An 18,121-nucleotide genomic window follows, 5' to 3' on the forward strand; every position below is an offset into this window, starting at 1 on the left:
ACAGAATCTCAGACACTGTTTTAATATGGACTTAAATATACAAGCATTACTTTCTTTACTCCTAGCACCTCTGCAGCACAGGGGATTATATCTTCTCCATTTTACAGATGGCCAGCAGCACTTAGTGGGCAGATGTCTGTAAGGGCGAAGTGCTAATTCCCAAAATTTCCCATCTGAAATGTATCCTTTATACGTCAGACCTTTTTCCTCATACAAGTTTGCTTATTTTGCTCCAATCTAACACAGCTGCTGCTCTTAGCAGCAGTTCCAGCTGTCCCAGAATCACGCTCAGTTTGGAGCTCCCAAACATCAGAAGCAGGACAAACAACAATTCTGATGCTGTTGCTGCTTTCCCCTCTCCCATTATCCCTGTTTTTAAAGAACTATACTCAACTGTATCCAAGAACTTAGATCAAAACAGCCTACTTAACAGTATGTAATATGACTGAAAGCAAAGTGTTTCTCTTCAAATTACCTTCTCAGAACACAGAGTTCAACAATTTCAGAAAACAGAAACCATCACTGCAAATGTGTAACCCTAAGACTTTATAACTAGTCAAAGCTGTAGGTTTACCTCATCCTCCTACAGAACTATAGCAAATAGTATCTAGGATTTAAGACAGATCTTTCTGTAGCCTCTAAGTCTGCCATCCAGATCTTTCTGATTTAACACAAAGGGTATCTAAGTTTAATGAAAATAAGCCAGTATTTACCTACAAAAAACTCATAAAATACCGTGTTGGAAGGACAACAGCACAGATTAGTCCCAGTATACACAAAACATACATCTTAACAAATGACAGATGTCTTTAGTAGAATAAGAGCAACTGAAAAGCATTCAACAGACTTCTTTGTCTGAGGATCTTGAGGATCTGCATACAATAGACTTTTTGTAACCAAAAAATGCTCTGTCATTACCACTTGTTTGTTCCATGATCACAGGAAAAAAAATCTGGCAAAAGAGCTCCATATAAGCAGGATTGTACATGATACCATATAAGCCTACCTAAATAGATATAAAAATCTAATAGCTACAGAACAGGATACCAGCTTACAACGCAAAGGAGATGCTTAAGCATATACAGTTTGAAGTCTTTTAGTTTAACACTTGCAGTGAGCAATCCCTTTGCTTCTAGAAATGAGCTTTCAGACAAGAGCCTGACCACATCTTGTGGACAAAAACTGCACAGTGATTTTCCAAATAGGGTGGTACAAACTGTGACTTCCAAGTCACATTCTAGAATACAGTTAAATGGACAAATGTTTATTTAGATTGTAGCACTCTAAGCTCAAGGACCCACAGCCATTTTTTACACAGTCAAAGCAGGATTTATTTTTTGTAACCAATATTTAACTTTTCCTGAAACAGTATCTTTTAAAAAGGTAGGTCTGTTTGGGTGCTTCTGCTTAAAATCACCAAAACGTTTTAGCACCTGAAGAGTCTTGCTCACCTCCTGCATAGGTTCAAACCAGCTCGATAGCATGGAAGCTTTACTGGATACTACACTGCAGCAAAGAACAAGGTGGTATGACCCTCTAACTCTAATGAAGCCACCAGAAGTCTTATCCCTACACTCCTAGCAAGCACCATTTGAGCAGATCTGAGCTCCTCTGACTGAAAAGAAGTCTTTCCTTTGGATGTATTCATTAGTAATTCAACAAAACAAATAAAAATCAGACAGCATTCAGAACCACACCCAAGATTAACAAACCTGTCAACCCACAGATCTAAAATCAACAGTAGGGACAGGGAACCCTAATACCAAGAAATCAACTGATCTTTCCACAAAATGGAAGCCCGTTACTGGAAGCTTACTTCCTAGTCCGCAAATCTTCAAGTGTTAAATCCAAAATATAGGAACAAAGAATTATTAATTTATGTTATTTTTCTGCCTTGACAACTATATAACATAATATAATGATATTTAAATCAAGTACTTACAGGGTCTCTCAGCTCTTCATTGTCTCGAGTTGACGTTCGAGGTATTTTCACTGGTATTTCATCTCCACATTCAGTGTCTGAAGCATTTGGAGACTCTGCTAAATCAAGGAACTCATCTCTCTTGTGACCTCTGAACCTTATTTTGTCCAACTTCTTTAGCATGTTCAGCACTGCACTTTTCTGCTTTACCTTAACATGACGGTTGGAGTCTCTGAAAGAAACAAGACATCGAGAGTACTTTAGAGAGCTTTCAATAAACCTAAATACACACATTCTAATCACTAACTACTTCTAACTATCTTTCAAGGGCCTTTTTGCCACTGGAGGAAAAACATGCTGCAGCTTAGCTTTTTAACCGACATTTTTTTCCACAGTGTAACAGATGCATGGTTTGTTTTTCAGTAGTTGATGATTTACCATCTTCCCACACTATTATGGCCTCCTTCTCATGGCTATTTTTAAAGCAAATCAGAACGGGCACAGGCTAGCAACCTGCACTGCAAATAAAGAATAGGAAGACAGTTCCTAACAGCTTACTTGAAACAAAAAAGTTTAGCTGATAAGTCCATATTCTTCAGCTTGCTGATGTTTCTAATCAAAGACATGAAAATCCACTAAGCTTCACAACCAATCTTTAAATTCTCAGAAAAACTGAAGCTAAATAATAGAAGGTTATCATATCTCCCTACTGCTTCAAGCTAAGGAAACATAAAGTACCAAGCATTTATTTAAGAAAGCCACTGGACATATCTATCCAGAAGATCCCACCAAAGACTACAGATGGTTGAAATTGAACATAAGCCATATTCAAATACACTGTCAAAATCCTTAAAATTATCACGACTGACAATCTGGTATACCCTTTGCTAGATTTCTATTTCCCTTTGAGACACAAAGGAGAATCACTTTAATAGTGATACTTTCAATTTTTTTTTAAAACTAGCATGACCAAAACTTTACTGTAAGAGTAATAGCGCAGTCAGTATTTTTGCAGAATGTGTAGGTGCCAAGGCATCCAGAGGAATGAGAAATACCCAGGACATTTCACTTCCACGGACAGTATTTGACATAAGCAATACTTAAATTCTAAATCATAAATCATACTGGGAGAAGCATTTTGCTTTTTAAAAGAGAATTGTAGCTTTCCAAGACACTGCACAACATAATTTCTGATTTAAACCAGACCTGCCAAATCAGTCCAACTCAATATCACACTATACCAAAGGTCCCCAGCTCCATTTTTTTTAATTAAAAAAAAAAAAGTTAGTTCCTTGATCCTGCCACTCCAGCAAGCTGACACTCTGCCAGTTTATAAGAAACCAGCCACAATTTTCTCTCTTACAAACTCCGTTCCTCAGCTCAGAGCATTCCACTTGGACAGTGTCACAATGCTCTCCCCCAAACATTTTTTTTGCAGTGGTAAAACTTTATTTTGAGGCACTTGTTCCTGTTACTATCCTTTTTTCCCTATGGTCAACACTGCCCTCCTCTTCATTAAAAAAATATGCTTTGCTTCATGGCATGTCATCCCAGGCAGTGGTGTGAGATGAAGAAGCAAAAGTGGATCTAGACACGCGTCACTTCTGGAGTACAAATAAAGAGCAAGAAAGAAGAGCCTTTTGCTACTGGCTCCCACAGCCTTTGCACTTGAGACAATTCTCACCTCCTAACACAAGAAACAGAGCTCTTCATCTTTCCCCGTGAATTCTCCGCTTTCCCTAACACTTTGGCAGGGACTCTTCACACCAAGTTCAAACCAAATCCCTCCCTTCAAAACCTGCCTTAGTTTTCACCTTTGCCAAGGTTTATTAGCACCCTTCCCTTAAACTAATACAAATCCTCTGAAGTGCAGCCGGCAAAACAACCCACAAAATTCTTCCTTTATCAGAGATACTTTAAATTGCAGCCCTGTGTTTAAACTTTCACTTACTCACTTGTGGTAACTCACACCAAGGTTATTTTCTATGAACAGATTTTCTTTGAAGTTCTATTACTTGTCAAAGCTAAGTTTAAAATAGAAACACTTCTTGCTCACTCATTGACTATTTCATGAAGAAACTTGTCAGCTATCACATCCAGAAATATCTCTAGGCCCTACTATTAATAGCAACTAGAGAACAAATGCCATCAGGGAAGTTTAAACCTCTGGTAGGGCCTGGCTCAATTGTATCACGCTCCCTCCCATCTCAAAGATCTTCATCTTTATGTTCAACCAGTTTTGCACGCCATGTAAGTCAGACCTACAGCAAAGCAGTTGTAAACCAAACCCTGTTTATTTGTCATCCATGCTGTCATTGCTAATGATACAGCTACACGAAGAAATAATAAGGATGGTAGAGTGCTATCCCTTTTCTGGTCAGCAGTCATCAGCCCATGACAAAGGAGTACAAGCATGCATCCCAAACCTCCTCCATCCCTCTTACGTGTGGAACAGTTAAGTCAAGGCTGCAAAAGAGCCTTGGCAAAATGTCCTGGGCAGAATTAGGAGTCTTCAGTGTTCTCCTGTTAAAGCCATGTTTATCCACCACTCCCCAAAGACCAGGGCTGGATCTGGACCTGTTTTATAGCCTGGCATATATAGCACTTGAATGGACGTTTCAAGATCTGAATTCAGTTTTCCCCTTAGAGTTGATTCACATTCACTTATCACACAAAAGATGTGAAGGGCAACAAAAAAACCCTTGAGAGAAAGCAATCTCCAACCCTTCTCTTCAACCAATAACAAATGAAAGACCCACAAGGCCAGTGAAAAGGCACGGGGTGTAACTGCCTGGGTTGTTCACCCTTTGAGAACAGGTAGTCCTAAACTCCAGCCTCCTCCTAGGACAGTTTGTGCATTTCAGCCCTAGGTCACAGAATAACACATTTATGGTATTTTTCACTAGTAAAACTGATGTACCTACCCTTAAGTGTGTTACCACCAGGTCTTTTAAAAATGCAAACCTTTCTTTAAAGCACTAACAGATCACTCCACTAAACAGAGTCATCTTAAATTCTGTAACACAGAGGTCAGCAAAAAGAGATGTCATCACCGTCAATATTTTTGAAGCATTATTCAATACGTTGACCATTAAAAGAGGAAATAATAAAGAAACATGTTCCTTGGCATTTTTTTTAAGTGCTTTAAGTACAAGAAGCTGTTACATAAAAATATCTGCTTGGTTATAATTTAAAAATAAGATCATTTTGTCTAAAAATTGTTTTGAGTGTACCAGGATCCCAGATGACTTACAGTTACAGTAGATTAACCTCAGCAAAAATCTAAGCTTGCCAACAAGTTCCTATAGAAATTAATTATCTGGCCTCCAGCCAAATGTGTGACCTAAGACAGGCTTTTTATGTCAGCAGCCTGTTCTTGCAAATAGCAACTTTTTTTTAGATAAAGATCAATAAATATGGTGACATTTTGGCAGTTTCAGGCTCACTAGGAAAAAAGCTTCTCGGAGATTTTGTATTCCAAGTGACTTGGGTTAAATTTAGATAAGCTTGAGGAAGCTTTGTAAAACTTCAGACCAAAATCTGACCTAGAATTAGATTTATTGTAAAATAGAGTAACTAAATAGGAAAACACTTGCATCACCATCATACCTATTCACGCCCTCACCCTCTCCGAACTATTAATCCACATCCTGGACTCAGCTCATTCAGCTGTATGTTCCAGGTTGTTTCTAGTAACTCCCAATACCAGCAACATCAAAACCAACGTGCGGTTTTGCACATGCAGAGCTCAGAGCGCAAATGCAGACCCACATCTCCCTCTGCTTTCAAACTAACCATAAACAAATATTATGAAATTATAATAAAAATACAAATATTTTAACTCCATGCACTGTAAATACTATCACTTCCCAACACTGTCACACATGTGACAATAATTGTTCTCACTACCATACAACAAACAAGCTATAAATAAGAATTAAGACTGGTATCATGCTTGCAACTTATTAACTTGAGCAAAATAAAAATCAAATCCATCCTCCCCATTCAAGTTTATTTCTGCATGTAAACACCCTACCATTAATGTAAGCAACAGGAGATCTTGCCCACATTCAGTGCTTTAACAGAAAGTGCTGCAGAACACAGTAAGGCAGATGCTGACTCTGCAAGACTGATTTAGGTCTGACTTTGTTGCACCTCAGCCAGATCTAATAACACTAGCAGGTCCTCTGTCATAATGTAGTACGGATATCTTACATTAATGTGCTTACAAACACAGCTATTCAGGCATCCAGGTTTTTAAAAAGGTGGCTTTTATTTCTCTTGTTGCAGTAGCAGAGGTCAAACCAGCAAAATTAAACAACAGCCTGCAAAAATTATCTTGAAGTCTGAAAGCATATAGTAAAAAACTAGGCAACAGATTATGTATACAAGGCTTAATTAGCAAAAAAGGTCTATACTTTCCACGCTTAAAAAAAAAAAAAAAAAAAAGAAAAAGAAATAACCGCCACAAACTAAAATAATCTTTAGAGGTAGGGGTTTTTTAAATTGCCATTAATATCTAGTTGCTAAAGCAAACCCTTCAAGGCTGAGGTTTCATTCCTTTTACAGAGGGCCACAGAAGATATTACTTTATTTGGAACTAATATTTAGAGTTTAATTGAGGATTTTTATAACTGTCAGACATTGTTTAAATGAATACATCAAGACCCAAAACCCCAAACAAACATACACACACACACATTCCAAACTTATCCTAAGTAGAGAAAAATCAAGTTTTCCCAAACTTTCATGTAAAAATCACAAGGAGATCTAGCACAGCTTTTTCTCCTTCTATCTACAGAGAGTCTTCAGCAAGGAGACAACCAGCTGCAGGGGAACAAGAGCCAACCTGCCCAGTGCAGTCTAGAGGGACATGGTTACAGGGCTTGCCCCAGTGGAGATCCCCACCACTGCTTTGTGCCACTGATCCCCCCATGCTCTGCTCTTGCATCAATGTGGTAAGAGGCTGGGATGCAGGAGAGGAGGGAACTCGGGGAAGGGCAGCACTCGGTGCACCACTGCTGTCTGAAATCCACAACAACCCGCCCCAGCATCTCCTACAATTGAGGAGGTTATAGGTTTTGGTTTTCTGTTGTATTTCATCCTTACAAAAGAATATGTTAAATCAGAGTATGTGACCTGGTAGACTGGTCAGAGATTAAACAGCTAAATCTTCATGTGCACTTTGTTGGAGAAAGGACTCTGCTTCGCAACATGGCAATTCAGTTTTCTTTATCTGTTAACAAAATGCAAACCTGCTACACAAAGTCCAACAGCATTGCCTCGGCAAGTGCTCATCTGGAGCCTGGGGAAAAAAAGAAAAAACAACAAACAACCCACTAAAACATCATGGACGAACTTCATCTCAAGTCAAAAAAGCCATACAAGACTATGACACAGAGAAGTAACCTTAAAAGCAGCCGTGTTCCTTTTGCTAGAAAAATGATGTTTCACAAAGCTGAAGACACTGGAGTTGAAGCAAATCTAGCATACCCCTAGTTCTCATCTTTATATCCCACCTCCTCCACATTCTCCTTTCAATCTCAAAATGTCTTTCTTCAGAAGTCCATGGTAGGAGCTCTGGCATCCAAGAAAAGCCAGGCTGTGTGTGGATGAACAAATACAGACACAGTGTCAACACCAGGATGTTTCTGTCTTATCAGGAGGGAGGGACGTGCAAATTGAGGGAGTGGAAAGTATCAGGATTATGTTAGGTATTCATTACTTCTTCACTGAAATGCTCCTGCATATTATCCTAGAAGAGTTGACAGGAGAGCAGGAACACAGGAAGATACGCTCAGGCCATCTACATACCAGCTGATACTGAAAACAAAGCTTGATGTGTTTTTTTTCTGGACATGCCTAACAAAAACTGGAAACTTTAGTGAGTATATCTAAGCCTACAACAGATTCACAGTCCAGCTCTACATACTGCTCTGTGCAAAAAGTTCCCTCTTGCTACATGATTTTTTCCCCCTAGTTTCTCATTTTAATAGATAGAATCTCATCTTGAGTCACTGTCTGAACATTCTGTACTTATTAATATTTAAGAAACTAACCAAAGAAAGATCAACCGATGGCACTTGAGTGCTCCTTGTCTGCTCAGCTTATTACCCTGTCCACACACTTCTCCCAAACTGCTCTCCAGAAGGCTTACATCTGTGAAGAAAGCCAAACTTTACCCACAGCATCTCTTCTTGAGCAACAGGGAGTGGTTTTGTATAGATGAAGTTGGTACCCTTCAGGAAAACTTTACATTAAACTCAACTCAACAAGACGCTTAAGCACACAGAAGGGACACAAACCTCAGTCAACACAGCCCTTTCATGAATGGCGCCCACATGAGACTTGTATCACCCACGACTACGCAATGTGTTAAGTTCTCCCTATAGAATGATGTAATAATTTCTCACTGGAGACCAAGAAACAGCAATACTTTGGGCCAAACATCCAGTTGGACTGGCGAATAGCAGCTTACAAACACTCTCCAAAAGTTACAAGTGTTGCGCAAGTGCCCTTGATTTCCGACATCAACAAACATGCAGGGCTTGACCTTCAGATCTGAGCTCTCCCCATGCTCAACCCGTCACAGGTTCATCCCGAAATTAGTCACTGCCTTAACATCACAGTCTGGTAAAGCCTTCCTCCAATTACATCACCCTTGGCCCCAGGGTCATCATCTGATGTAATGCACATACAGAGTAAATTGCTTTCTGGTTTTGAGTAACACCTACTAAAAATTCCCAACCCCTTCAGGGTCAGGAGTCCTTAAAACTCTGTGGATAGAATAGGCTAGACAGGGATAGACTAGGGAGATAGACTTTATTGGGTCTTTTTGCATGAAAGATGAAGCAATCAGTAAGCCTACCTATGGTGTGGAGAAATACTATGTTTAGTAACTCAGGTTTATTTTTCCCTTGAGTTTAAAAGGAGATGAACACAGAAAATCTCACCAGAATCATCATCTCCGTGTTACAGACTGCTGGCGGAAACAAAACTTGCTTAACACAGGTCAGAAATGAGCAGGAAGTTGTGCTTTAGTGTTGCAGTCTTAATTAGATGCAGCTATTAATTAAGCATCAAGTCTGCAACAATTTAAGTTGTCCACAGATTTTGGGGAGGATGGGAGGGGGAAAAAAAAAACTGGAAAGCATGTGTTACATGTGCTATGGTACAACACCAGGACTGGAGACAGAAGTTCAACATAGTGATCTCGACTGCCAGTGGTGAGGTTGTCACAGCAACCATAATGCAGCTTCATGAATATGCATTAGACTAAAAATCTAATTTTTCCCCCAAAAAGAGACTAACGTGTCATTCAGCTCACAACATGAAGCCGCCTGGGAGACAAATCGGGGTTGTACAATAAAAGTGATTTGTCTTCATAACATTCAGCTTGGCTGCTGCAGACAGGAAGGGTTGGGGGAAAAGGGGAGACACCAAACATAGCAGCATGGGGCTGTAGGACTCTCTTCTGTACCTGTCTCAGTTCAGACATATCTGGCAAACATTTTAAGGGAGAGCTTCCCAAAGTGAGCTGTTCCGTCCCTGCAAAGTTTTAGACCTGTGCAAGGCATCAGCCTTAATCCCTCAACCATATGGGGATAGGCCCTTCAGCAAGACAGAGGAGGCGCCACCTCCGGTGACCCTCCAGAGAAGGACGGGTGTCCTGGGTTTGAGTGAGTGCCGTGGTTTTTAGGTAGCAGGGGAGGGGGCTGCAGTGGTGGCTCCTGGTGAGAAGCTTCTCAAAACCTTCCCGGCTCCAAGTCAGCTCCACCTCTGCACCAAGGCTGAGCCCATCAGCTGTGCCTCTGCCATAACGTATTTAAGAGGGGACCTGGGAGGAGGAGTTGGAGTTCTGAGGAGGAGTTGCAGCAGCGGGATGAATACCGAGGTCAGTGGAGGAACGGAGGAGGAAAAGGGTGGGGGAAGTGTGCCAGATTAGAGACACCCCCTGTTTCCTTTGGTGACACAGCAGGGCAGTCCCCCCCTGCCACCCATGCCTGTGGTGGAGCAGACGCTGATATGTGGCCTTTGAGGGCCCAACAAGCCCAATTAAGGTGGCTGCACCCAAAGGAGACTGAGATCCTGTGGGAAGAAACAGCCCCCGCTGTTGCAGTTCAGCACTGGAAGGACTGCAGCACGTGGGGGTGTCCCACGCCAGAGTAGTTTGGGAAGGGATGCAGCCCATGGGGGGGGGACTCAAGGTGGAGAAAGTTGGTGACCCACGACGGAACAGTGTGGGGAAATGCTGTGGCCCGTGGGAGGGACTCCAGTTGGAGAAAGTTGGTGTCCCACACAGGAGCAGGGAAGGGAGGAGTGAGCAGCTGTGTGGTGCTCAGTTGCCCTCTGAGTTCAAACCACAACAACAGAAAAGGCAGAGATGCTGCTCCCACTATTAGAGACAGTGCTCAAGCCAGCTGAAATTCGGGGACCTTGGCTTGATCATCACTGAAAAACTGTGGGTGGAAAGGCCAAAAAAAAAATTTCCCAAACCACACACATGTACCTGTACAGGACACACACCAGTGTCAAGAAAGACACCAAGGTCAGTGACTATTTCAGCTGAGTAGCTGTGGGAGTTGTACCATGTACTTAATCCCCCACTTCACACTGGAAACATCGCCCCTCCAGAAACACAACCCTTCCACAAATACATTTACACTCTGCCTACATCTGTCTCTCATCATGAAACCTAAAATTAGCAAGCTTTGTTAAATTAATTCCTCTGTAAACTGGGAATACTGAATCCCAAACCAGTAAAATAAAGCTATTTTTTTCCTCAAGACACCTGTGTGGGAAAGAAAAAAATGAAACATTCATTGTGCCATCAGAAAAGCAGTACCAAAAACCCTGCACAAAAATGACTTTGCCTGCAGAGAGGAGCTCAAGCAGCACGCATGGACTGGAGGAGCTGCGCGTTCAAGCCATGGGGCAGCAAGGAGTTGCTCAGCTACTCTGCCTGGCAGATAGCCTGTGAAAGGAGTAGAATGTCATGATAGTAAAAAAAGCGTATAGCTCTCTAGGTGAACCATTCCCCGTCACCCCCTGGGTCTCCCCTCACCACCCCCATCCCCTCTGCTAGGTACCCATGCCAAGCCCAGATGAGCCCAGCTAAATCTGACACCCACTTGATCACACCCTGACACCGAAGGGAGCAACCCCATTCATTTCTGCCATGGCCTTTATGTCACTCGGCCACTCATGCAGTTTATCAGATCGTTGCTGATACAACTAATTTTTGTGTTTGTTTTCTGGCAAGGTCAGTCTAATCAAAGCAGACAGCTATGCAGCCTCACTCGTGGTTGCACAAGCTATTAGAGTTGTTGTGCCTCCTACACAGAAAATGTTTCTGGTCATGGGCAGAAAGAGAAAGCATCCTTTTACAGCAGCCACCTGCACTTAAATCAGGTTAAACGACTGAAAAGCCTCGCTCTAAAGACAGTGTTCATGAAGCTGCTATGAGGCATATTTCAGAAATCAGTCCCGCGCCAGAGCTTCAGTCCCTCCTCTGAAGGATGGGGGAAGAGCTTGTCACAGATCAGCATTGACAAAAGACTTTTTTCTGCTTCCTCACTCTGAATTTTGTCTACTAGTCAGGGGAGCTGAGGGCAAAGACATTATCTTAATGTTTTTGATTAATGATTAATCTTAACATCAGCAGCTCAGCAAGAGCCTCTGTGTACAAGAAGGCTCCGGCAGCTCAGGTCTGGCTGAAGTTAGAAGCCAGGACACAGGGGAAGCACTTCCATAAGCAAGTTCTACAACTTCTGCCCATAGAAACAAAGAGACATGAGGGTGACAGATGGGGGGAAGGATGGGCCATGACTATCTCAGGGTAAGATCAGGCTATCACTGCATGTCGTGGTTTAGGCCTGGTTGGCAGCCAACCACAATGCAGCAGCTCCCTCTCCCTTCCCCTCCGGCTATGAGAAGGGACAGAGAGCCAGGCTTGGGGTTTGAGATAGGACTGGGATGGGGAAAAAATTCCCCTTTATGATCACGAGCAAAAGGCAGACTCGTTAGGGGAAGAAAAAAAAGAACATATATTTATTACAGACACAAACAACACATAACAGAGTAGGACAGTGAGAAGCATTGCCACATCTTGAGAACGCCTTCCCCCTACCCCTCCCTTCTTCCCGGGCTCAGCTCTGCTCCCGATATCTCTACCTCCTCCCCCAGTGGCGCAGGGGCAGGGAATGGGGGGTGCAGTCAGTGATGCCACTTTCTTCATGTTCGGTGAGGGGAGTGTCCGGAACTTGTTCCCCCTGCTCCATCGTGGTCCCCCTCTCACAGGAGACAGTCCTCCACAAACTTTCTCCGACTTGAATTCCTCCCATGGGCCGCAGTGTTCCCCACACTGATCCGTCATGGGTCACTAACTTCCTCCGACTGGATTCCCTCCCACGGCTGCAGCCCTTCCCGAGCTGCTCCGGTGTGGGACTCCCCCGCGTGCTGCAATCCTCCCAGCACTGAATTACAGCAGCGGGGCTACCTTTTCCCATGAGACCCCGGACTTCTTCGGGCACAGCACCTTGATCATCCAAGCAGGAGTAACAGGCCATAAATCAATGTCTGCTCCACCACAGATCTTCATGGGTGGCGGGGGGGGCCGCCTTGCCGTCTCCCCACAGGATACAGGGGGGTCTCTGCTCCGGCACACCTCCCCCCTCCTTTCTTCCTCCGTTCCTCCACTGACCTTGGTGTTCATGCAGCTGCAGCAACTCCTCCTCACAAGTCCGACTGCACGTCACCACGTCCCTTCTTAAATACATTATCGCAGAGGCGCAGCTGATTGGCTCAATTTCCCAAACAGAAGTGGATCTGACATGGAGCTGGGGGAGCTTTGAGAAGCTTCTCACAGGAGGCCGCCCCAATAGCCCCCTCCCCTGCCACCAAAAAAAACCACCATTCACTCAACCCAGGACACTGCATCTATCTCCTCTTCCACTGTTCAAACTGAAGTGTAGGAAGCCTAGGTTGACATAGCACTTAGAATAAAGTTGGCCTTTTACAATCTGATTTAAAATAAACATTTAAAGTCGGAAGTACACATCCTAGGATGGAATACCTTACTCAGAGTAATAAGTTTATTACAGAAGATGATCACTAGCTGTTCAGAAAGTGTGAGCTCTGCCAGCCCTGAAGAAGAACTTTAAATCTATCCCTTCAAGTAAAAAAAAGTGCAAGTTATTGAGACCAATGCAGTTATACCTGTTTGACGCTGACTGTGTTTTTCATAGTTTCAACTTCAAGTTCATCATCTTTGGATGATAAATACAGATAAATCAGAGAGTGGGGGTACTGCTAAAAAAGAAAAGACACTGTGGAAATGAACCATAATCTAGGCTTACAGAAAGACACTTTGAAAACAGCCTTCCAAGGTCTGTGCAGAATGGCCTGGACCTAGCAGGTATTTTTCTTTGAGACGACTCTCAGCAGCAGGCAAATACTTCATCTGCTCAGGGTGATTGCTCATAGATCACCCAGCAACCTTCAGAAACATAACAAAGATATATAACATGGTCTAGTTTTGAAGAATGGCCACGTATTCTTTTTTTTTTTTTCTCTTTGATAAACAAAGACTTCAACTTGCTATCCATTTATAAAAAAAGCTGAGGTACATATTTGAAGCAGGACACAGCGTGCAGCTAACGACTGTAGCCTGACTAATCTCTGCTGACCTCCATACAGCGCATGTACCTTCACTGTGCACAGCTGAGAGCAAGCAGTCATTGCTAAAGAGAAGCCTGCCCCACACCCTTACCAACAAAGATCTTTTTTTTGAGGGGCTTCCCTCAATTTAGGGAGACAGTTCAGCAGAAGCCACCATTAACACCTTTGTAAGTGAGTAACAAGTTGTCATGAAACCATCTAGACATCTAGATGCAAGTTTTCAGTGAAGATTCCCAAAATGCGGTGATTTTGTGTGCAGCACCTTGTAACTTGCTTCTGCAAGCTTTAACTCTTCTACTGCTCAGCTGAGAATTCATGAAGCCTCTGAAATACCTATGTTGCAAAAACATGTCAAAAACTACATTTCAGATGTGCTGACTACAGAAATCAATGACAGACACATGCAACCGAAGGAAATAAGTATTTTACCAAATACCAGTAGCTCTCCAACTACCATACAGTCATAAAAATAATATTAATGAAGTTTTTTTACTTTTCCCCTCATGGGTAAATAAGTTCAAAAATGCTGGTACATAAAGAACTACAAAGATACAGCTAGCACATGCCAATTACAACCATCACTATAATTAAGAATCTTTAATTTCCTTCTTAAATACTGGCCTTAAACTTACAAAGAATATGTATAATCCCCAAAATCCACCCATTTCCATGTGAGAAGCAGTGCTGATGCTCATTCTGTTCCTTCTCCCTTCCTCCCAACAAAAAATTAAAAATGCTCCTGAAACTGGTGATATGGGCACAGAAGGAACCTGAAAGTGCACAAGTCCACAGGACCTGATAAGATGCATCCATGGATCCTAAAGGAACTGGCAGATGAAATGGCTAAGCCACTACCCATCATATTTGAGAAGTCATGGCAGTCTGGTGAAGTTCCCACTGACTGGAAAAGGGAAAACATAACCCCCATTTTAAAAAGGGAAAAAAGGAATACCAGGGGAACTACAGACCAGTCAGTCTCACCTCTGTGTCCAGCAAAATCACAGAGAGGATCCTCCTGGAAACTATGCTCAGGGCACATGGAAAATAAGGAGGTGACGTGACAGCCAACATGGCTTCACTAAGGAAAAATCATTACTGATTAATTTGGTGGCCTTCTATGATGGGGTTACAGCACTGGTGGATAAGGGAAGAGCAAGTGATGTAATCTATCTGGACTTGTGCAAAGCATTTGACACTGCCTCACACAACATCCTTGTCACTAAATTGGAGAGACATGGATTTGATGGTCGGACCACCCTGTGGATAAGAAATTGGCTGGATGGTCACACTCAGAGTTGTGGTTAACAGCTCGATGTCCAAGCGGAGAGCAGTGACGAGTGGCATTCCTCAGGGGTCAGTGCTGGGATCGGCGCTGTTTAACATCTTTGTTGGTGACATGGACAGTGGGACTCAGTGCACCCTCAGCAAGTTCGCCAATGACACCAAGATGTGTGGTGCAGTCAAGACGCTGGAGGGAAGGGATGCCGTACAGAGGGACCTGGACAGGCTTGAGAGATGGGCCCATGAGAACATCATGAAGTTCAGCAAGGCCAAGTGCAAGGTCCTGCGCGTGGGTCAGGACAATCTAAAAAACAAACACAGGCTGGGCAATAAGTGGATTGAGAACAGCCCTGCAGAGAAGGATTGGGAGCACTGGTTGACAAGAAGCTCCACAAGACCCAGCAACGTGGGCTTGCAGCCCAAAAAGTCAGCCATATCCTGGGCTGCATCAAGAGAAGTGCAGCCAGCAGGTCGAGGGAGGTGATTCTACCCCTCTACTCTGCTCTTGTGAGACCCCACCTGCAGTGCTGTGTCCAGCTCTGGAAACCCCAATGTAAGAAGAACACGCACCTGTTGGAGCAAGTCCAGAGGAGGCCACGAAGATGATCAGGGGGCTGGAGCACTTCCCTTATGAGGACAGGCTGAGAGAGTTGGGGTGGTTCAGCCTGGAGAAGAAAAGGCTCTGGGGAGATCTTATAGCAGCCTTCTAGTACTTAAAGGGGGCTACAGGAAAGATGGGGAGGGACTCTTTATTGGGGATTGTAGGACAGGGGGTAATGTTTTTAAACTGAGAGAAGGTAGATTTAGATTAGATATAAGGAAGAAATTCTTTACTGTGAGGATGGTGAGGCACTGGCACATGTTGCCCAGAGAAGCTGTGGCTGCCCCCTCCCTGGAAGGGTTCAAGGCCAGGTTGAGCAGTTTGAGCAACCTGGTCTAGTGGAAGGTGTCCCTGCCCATGGCAGGGGGGTTGGAACTAGATGGTCTTTAAGGTCCCTTCCAACCCAAACCATTCTATGATTCCACGATTCTAAGAGATAAGGAAGGGGAAAAAAAAACAAACAAAAAAAAAAAAAAACAAAAAAAAAAAAAACAAAAAAAAAAAAAAAAAACATAAAAACAACTATGTGGATTGTGGATTATGCAAATTTGTAGTGTTGTAATTCCTCATCACATCAGCTTCTAAATGAAGGGGCATGAAGTATTGTGTAAAAACTTGCATAGATAATATGTAAAAGGACACTGTGAAAGACTGTTATGCTACATGACACACAAAAGGGGAATTAATCCAAGTTAGTTAAATGAAGAAGTAACAGAGAAATAGCAAGTTTCATACAGTAAGTCCGGCTGCAAGCATCAGCTTCATTTCTGGCACTGTACTACAGAGATGCTTGTAAAAGCCATGTAAACTATTTCTTGAAATCTTATCACAGAGTAAAAAACTCAAGGTGAAGCTCCTACCAGACCGACAAAAATGTGAACAGCAGCTCCGCTGGAAAGCGGCACTCTGGAAAAGAGCCTCCTTCATCTCACCCACACAGCTTGTCAAAAGATGAGAGGGATATTTTTCTCCATGTAGCAGAGTTTGGAAATAGCAAAGGAAGTTGTGTGACACAGGAAAGCACCAAATTTGTCCTCTAGGTATCACAGACCCCTCCTCCATCTCTTCAGAGTGCAACCCTTTACATAAGTCTTTCTGCCCTGTTGCTGCACTTGCTATAAACAGGACTGAATCATTGTACCTGAAAGACAGTTTTGATTTCTGAACTGCAATTACTTGTTTAAATAATTTAGCTGTTAAATTACTTCGCTCAGCATAGTGAAATGGCATGCTTAAGATTGTTAACCTAGGTTGTTGCCCTGCTGTTCAAGGTAATCTCCCTTACAGGAACAAATATCTATTGCCTCACATTTCAAACTGCATCATTCCCCCCATAGGCAGAATATATGCTAACAATATATGTTTATAATAGTAATCTTGAATTAAAAAAAAAAACTAAGCTGGTATAGCCACACCAGGCAGCAGAGTATCCAACCCTATGAGAAACTAGAGAGGCCATAAGGAATATAATCACAGCATCCTGCAAGTTAACTCTTTTGCTTAGTAAACTGCTTGGGTATTCTGCCATAACTGAAGATCTTTCATTTCACATGTTGTTTTTAACATGCTTTGGACAGAAAAATTAAGTGGAAATCTTTACTATTAAACCTGATTCTTCCAAGAAGCACACACAGTCTGGGCATTTCCTTCATGCTCTTTCACAATAACGTATCATCAACTGCTGTTAAAAAAGCCAATTTTGTTAATACTGCTAACTGCTCTAAGTAGAGGACTGAAGATGGACACTAGTCCAGCCCAAGAAAAGGCTGACATACAAGCTTAGCAATTGTGACAGTTAAACAGGCAAATGGTAGAGAAGTACGAACATGAGGCTGAGCAGAGGGTGTCCCCTCACCACACCAGCAGTTACAGATGGGGGACGACAGTGTGGGTCTATGCCGGTAAGTAGAATAACCTCAGAAAGAATGACAAAGCCTGCGAGTCAGACACTTGTAGGGAAATACACGGAAGGGAAAGAAAAGAAAAAAACAAAAACAAAAATTACATTACTCTAGTCAAGTTTCCCGTGCATTCTTCTTTTCTCCCAAATTTTATTAGTTCATGAAACCAATTTCATTTTGCAAACAAAACCAAAATAACTCATCACTCCAGACACTCAACACTGCTGCAAATGAAATTCAGTCAGCAATCATAACCCATTCCGCTCCAGACACAGAGAGAGCAGCTCAGCTCTCCACCTTCTCTCCACCTTCAGCAGCTTGGCTTGCCTGGCTGCATGCATGACTGACAGATGAATGGGGAGGAAAGACGGAGATACACAGCCATATTCTAAGAGCAGTTCTGAGTCTTCCTTCAAGCATGCATAGAGCTGAGGAAAGCTAAACAAAAAATTCCGTAATTTCAAGAAAACACAGAAATGATGCATTACATAAGTCTGTAAGGAAGGTACAAAGCCTCTTCCTGACAAGTAAACCAGCCAGCTGACGCTATAACCATAAACTAGCCCAGTTCTTAGTAATTTGACCATATTTGTAGGAAATTAACATTTTAATGTTGCTTGTTATATCCCATTGCCTCATAATGGCAGATGACAAAAAAAAAAGCTATACACAGGAGTTAACAATTACATTTTTGAAGCTGCTTGAAACAACTGGAACAAGATATCTTAGAGTAAGCCT

The 18,121-nt window shown here is 42.6% G+C and overlaps 1 protein-coding gene across 2 annotated transcripts in view; it reads right to left on the reverse strand.

The window, feature by feature from the left end:
• GRAMD4 (GRAM domain containing 4) overlaps nucleotides 1–18,121 on the reverse strand; it is an 82,583-nt gene that overhangs the window by 51,520 nt on the left and 12,942 nt on the right. For both annotated transcript variants that reach the window (XM_032996220.2, XM_032996218.2), the window contains exon 2: nucleotides 1,943–2,153. In XM_032996220.2, coding sequence (XP_032852111.2) covers nucleotides 1,943–2,153 — 211 coding nt within the window. The remainder of the gene's footprint in view (nucleotides 1–1,942; nucleotides 2,154–18,121) is intronic.

Source organism: Tyto alba, unplaced genomic scaffold, assembly GCF_018691265.1.
Source record: "Tyto alba isolate M040663 unplaced genomic scaffold, T.alba_DEE_v4.0 Super-Scaffold_2, whole genome shotgun sequence".
Taxonomy (NCBI): Eukaryota; Metazoa; Chordata; class Aves; order Strigiformes; family Tytonidae; genus Tyto; species Tyto alba.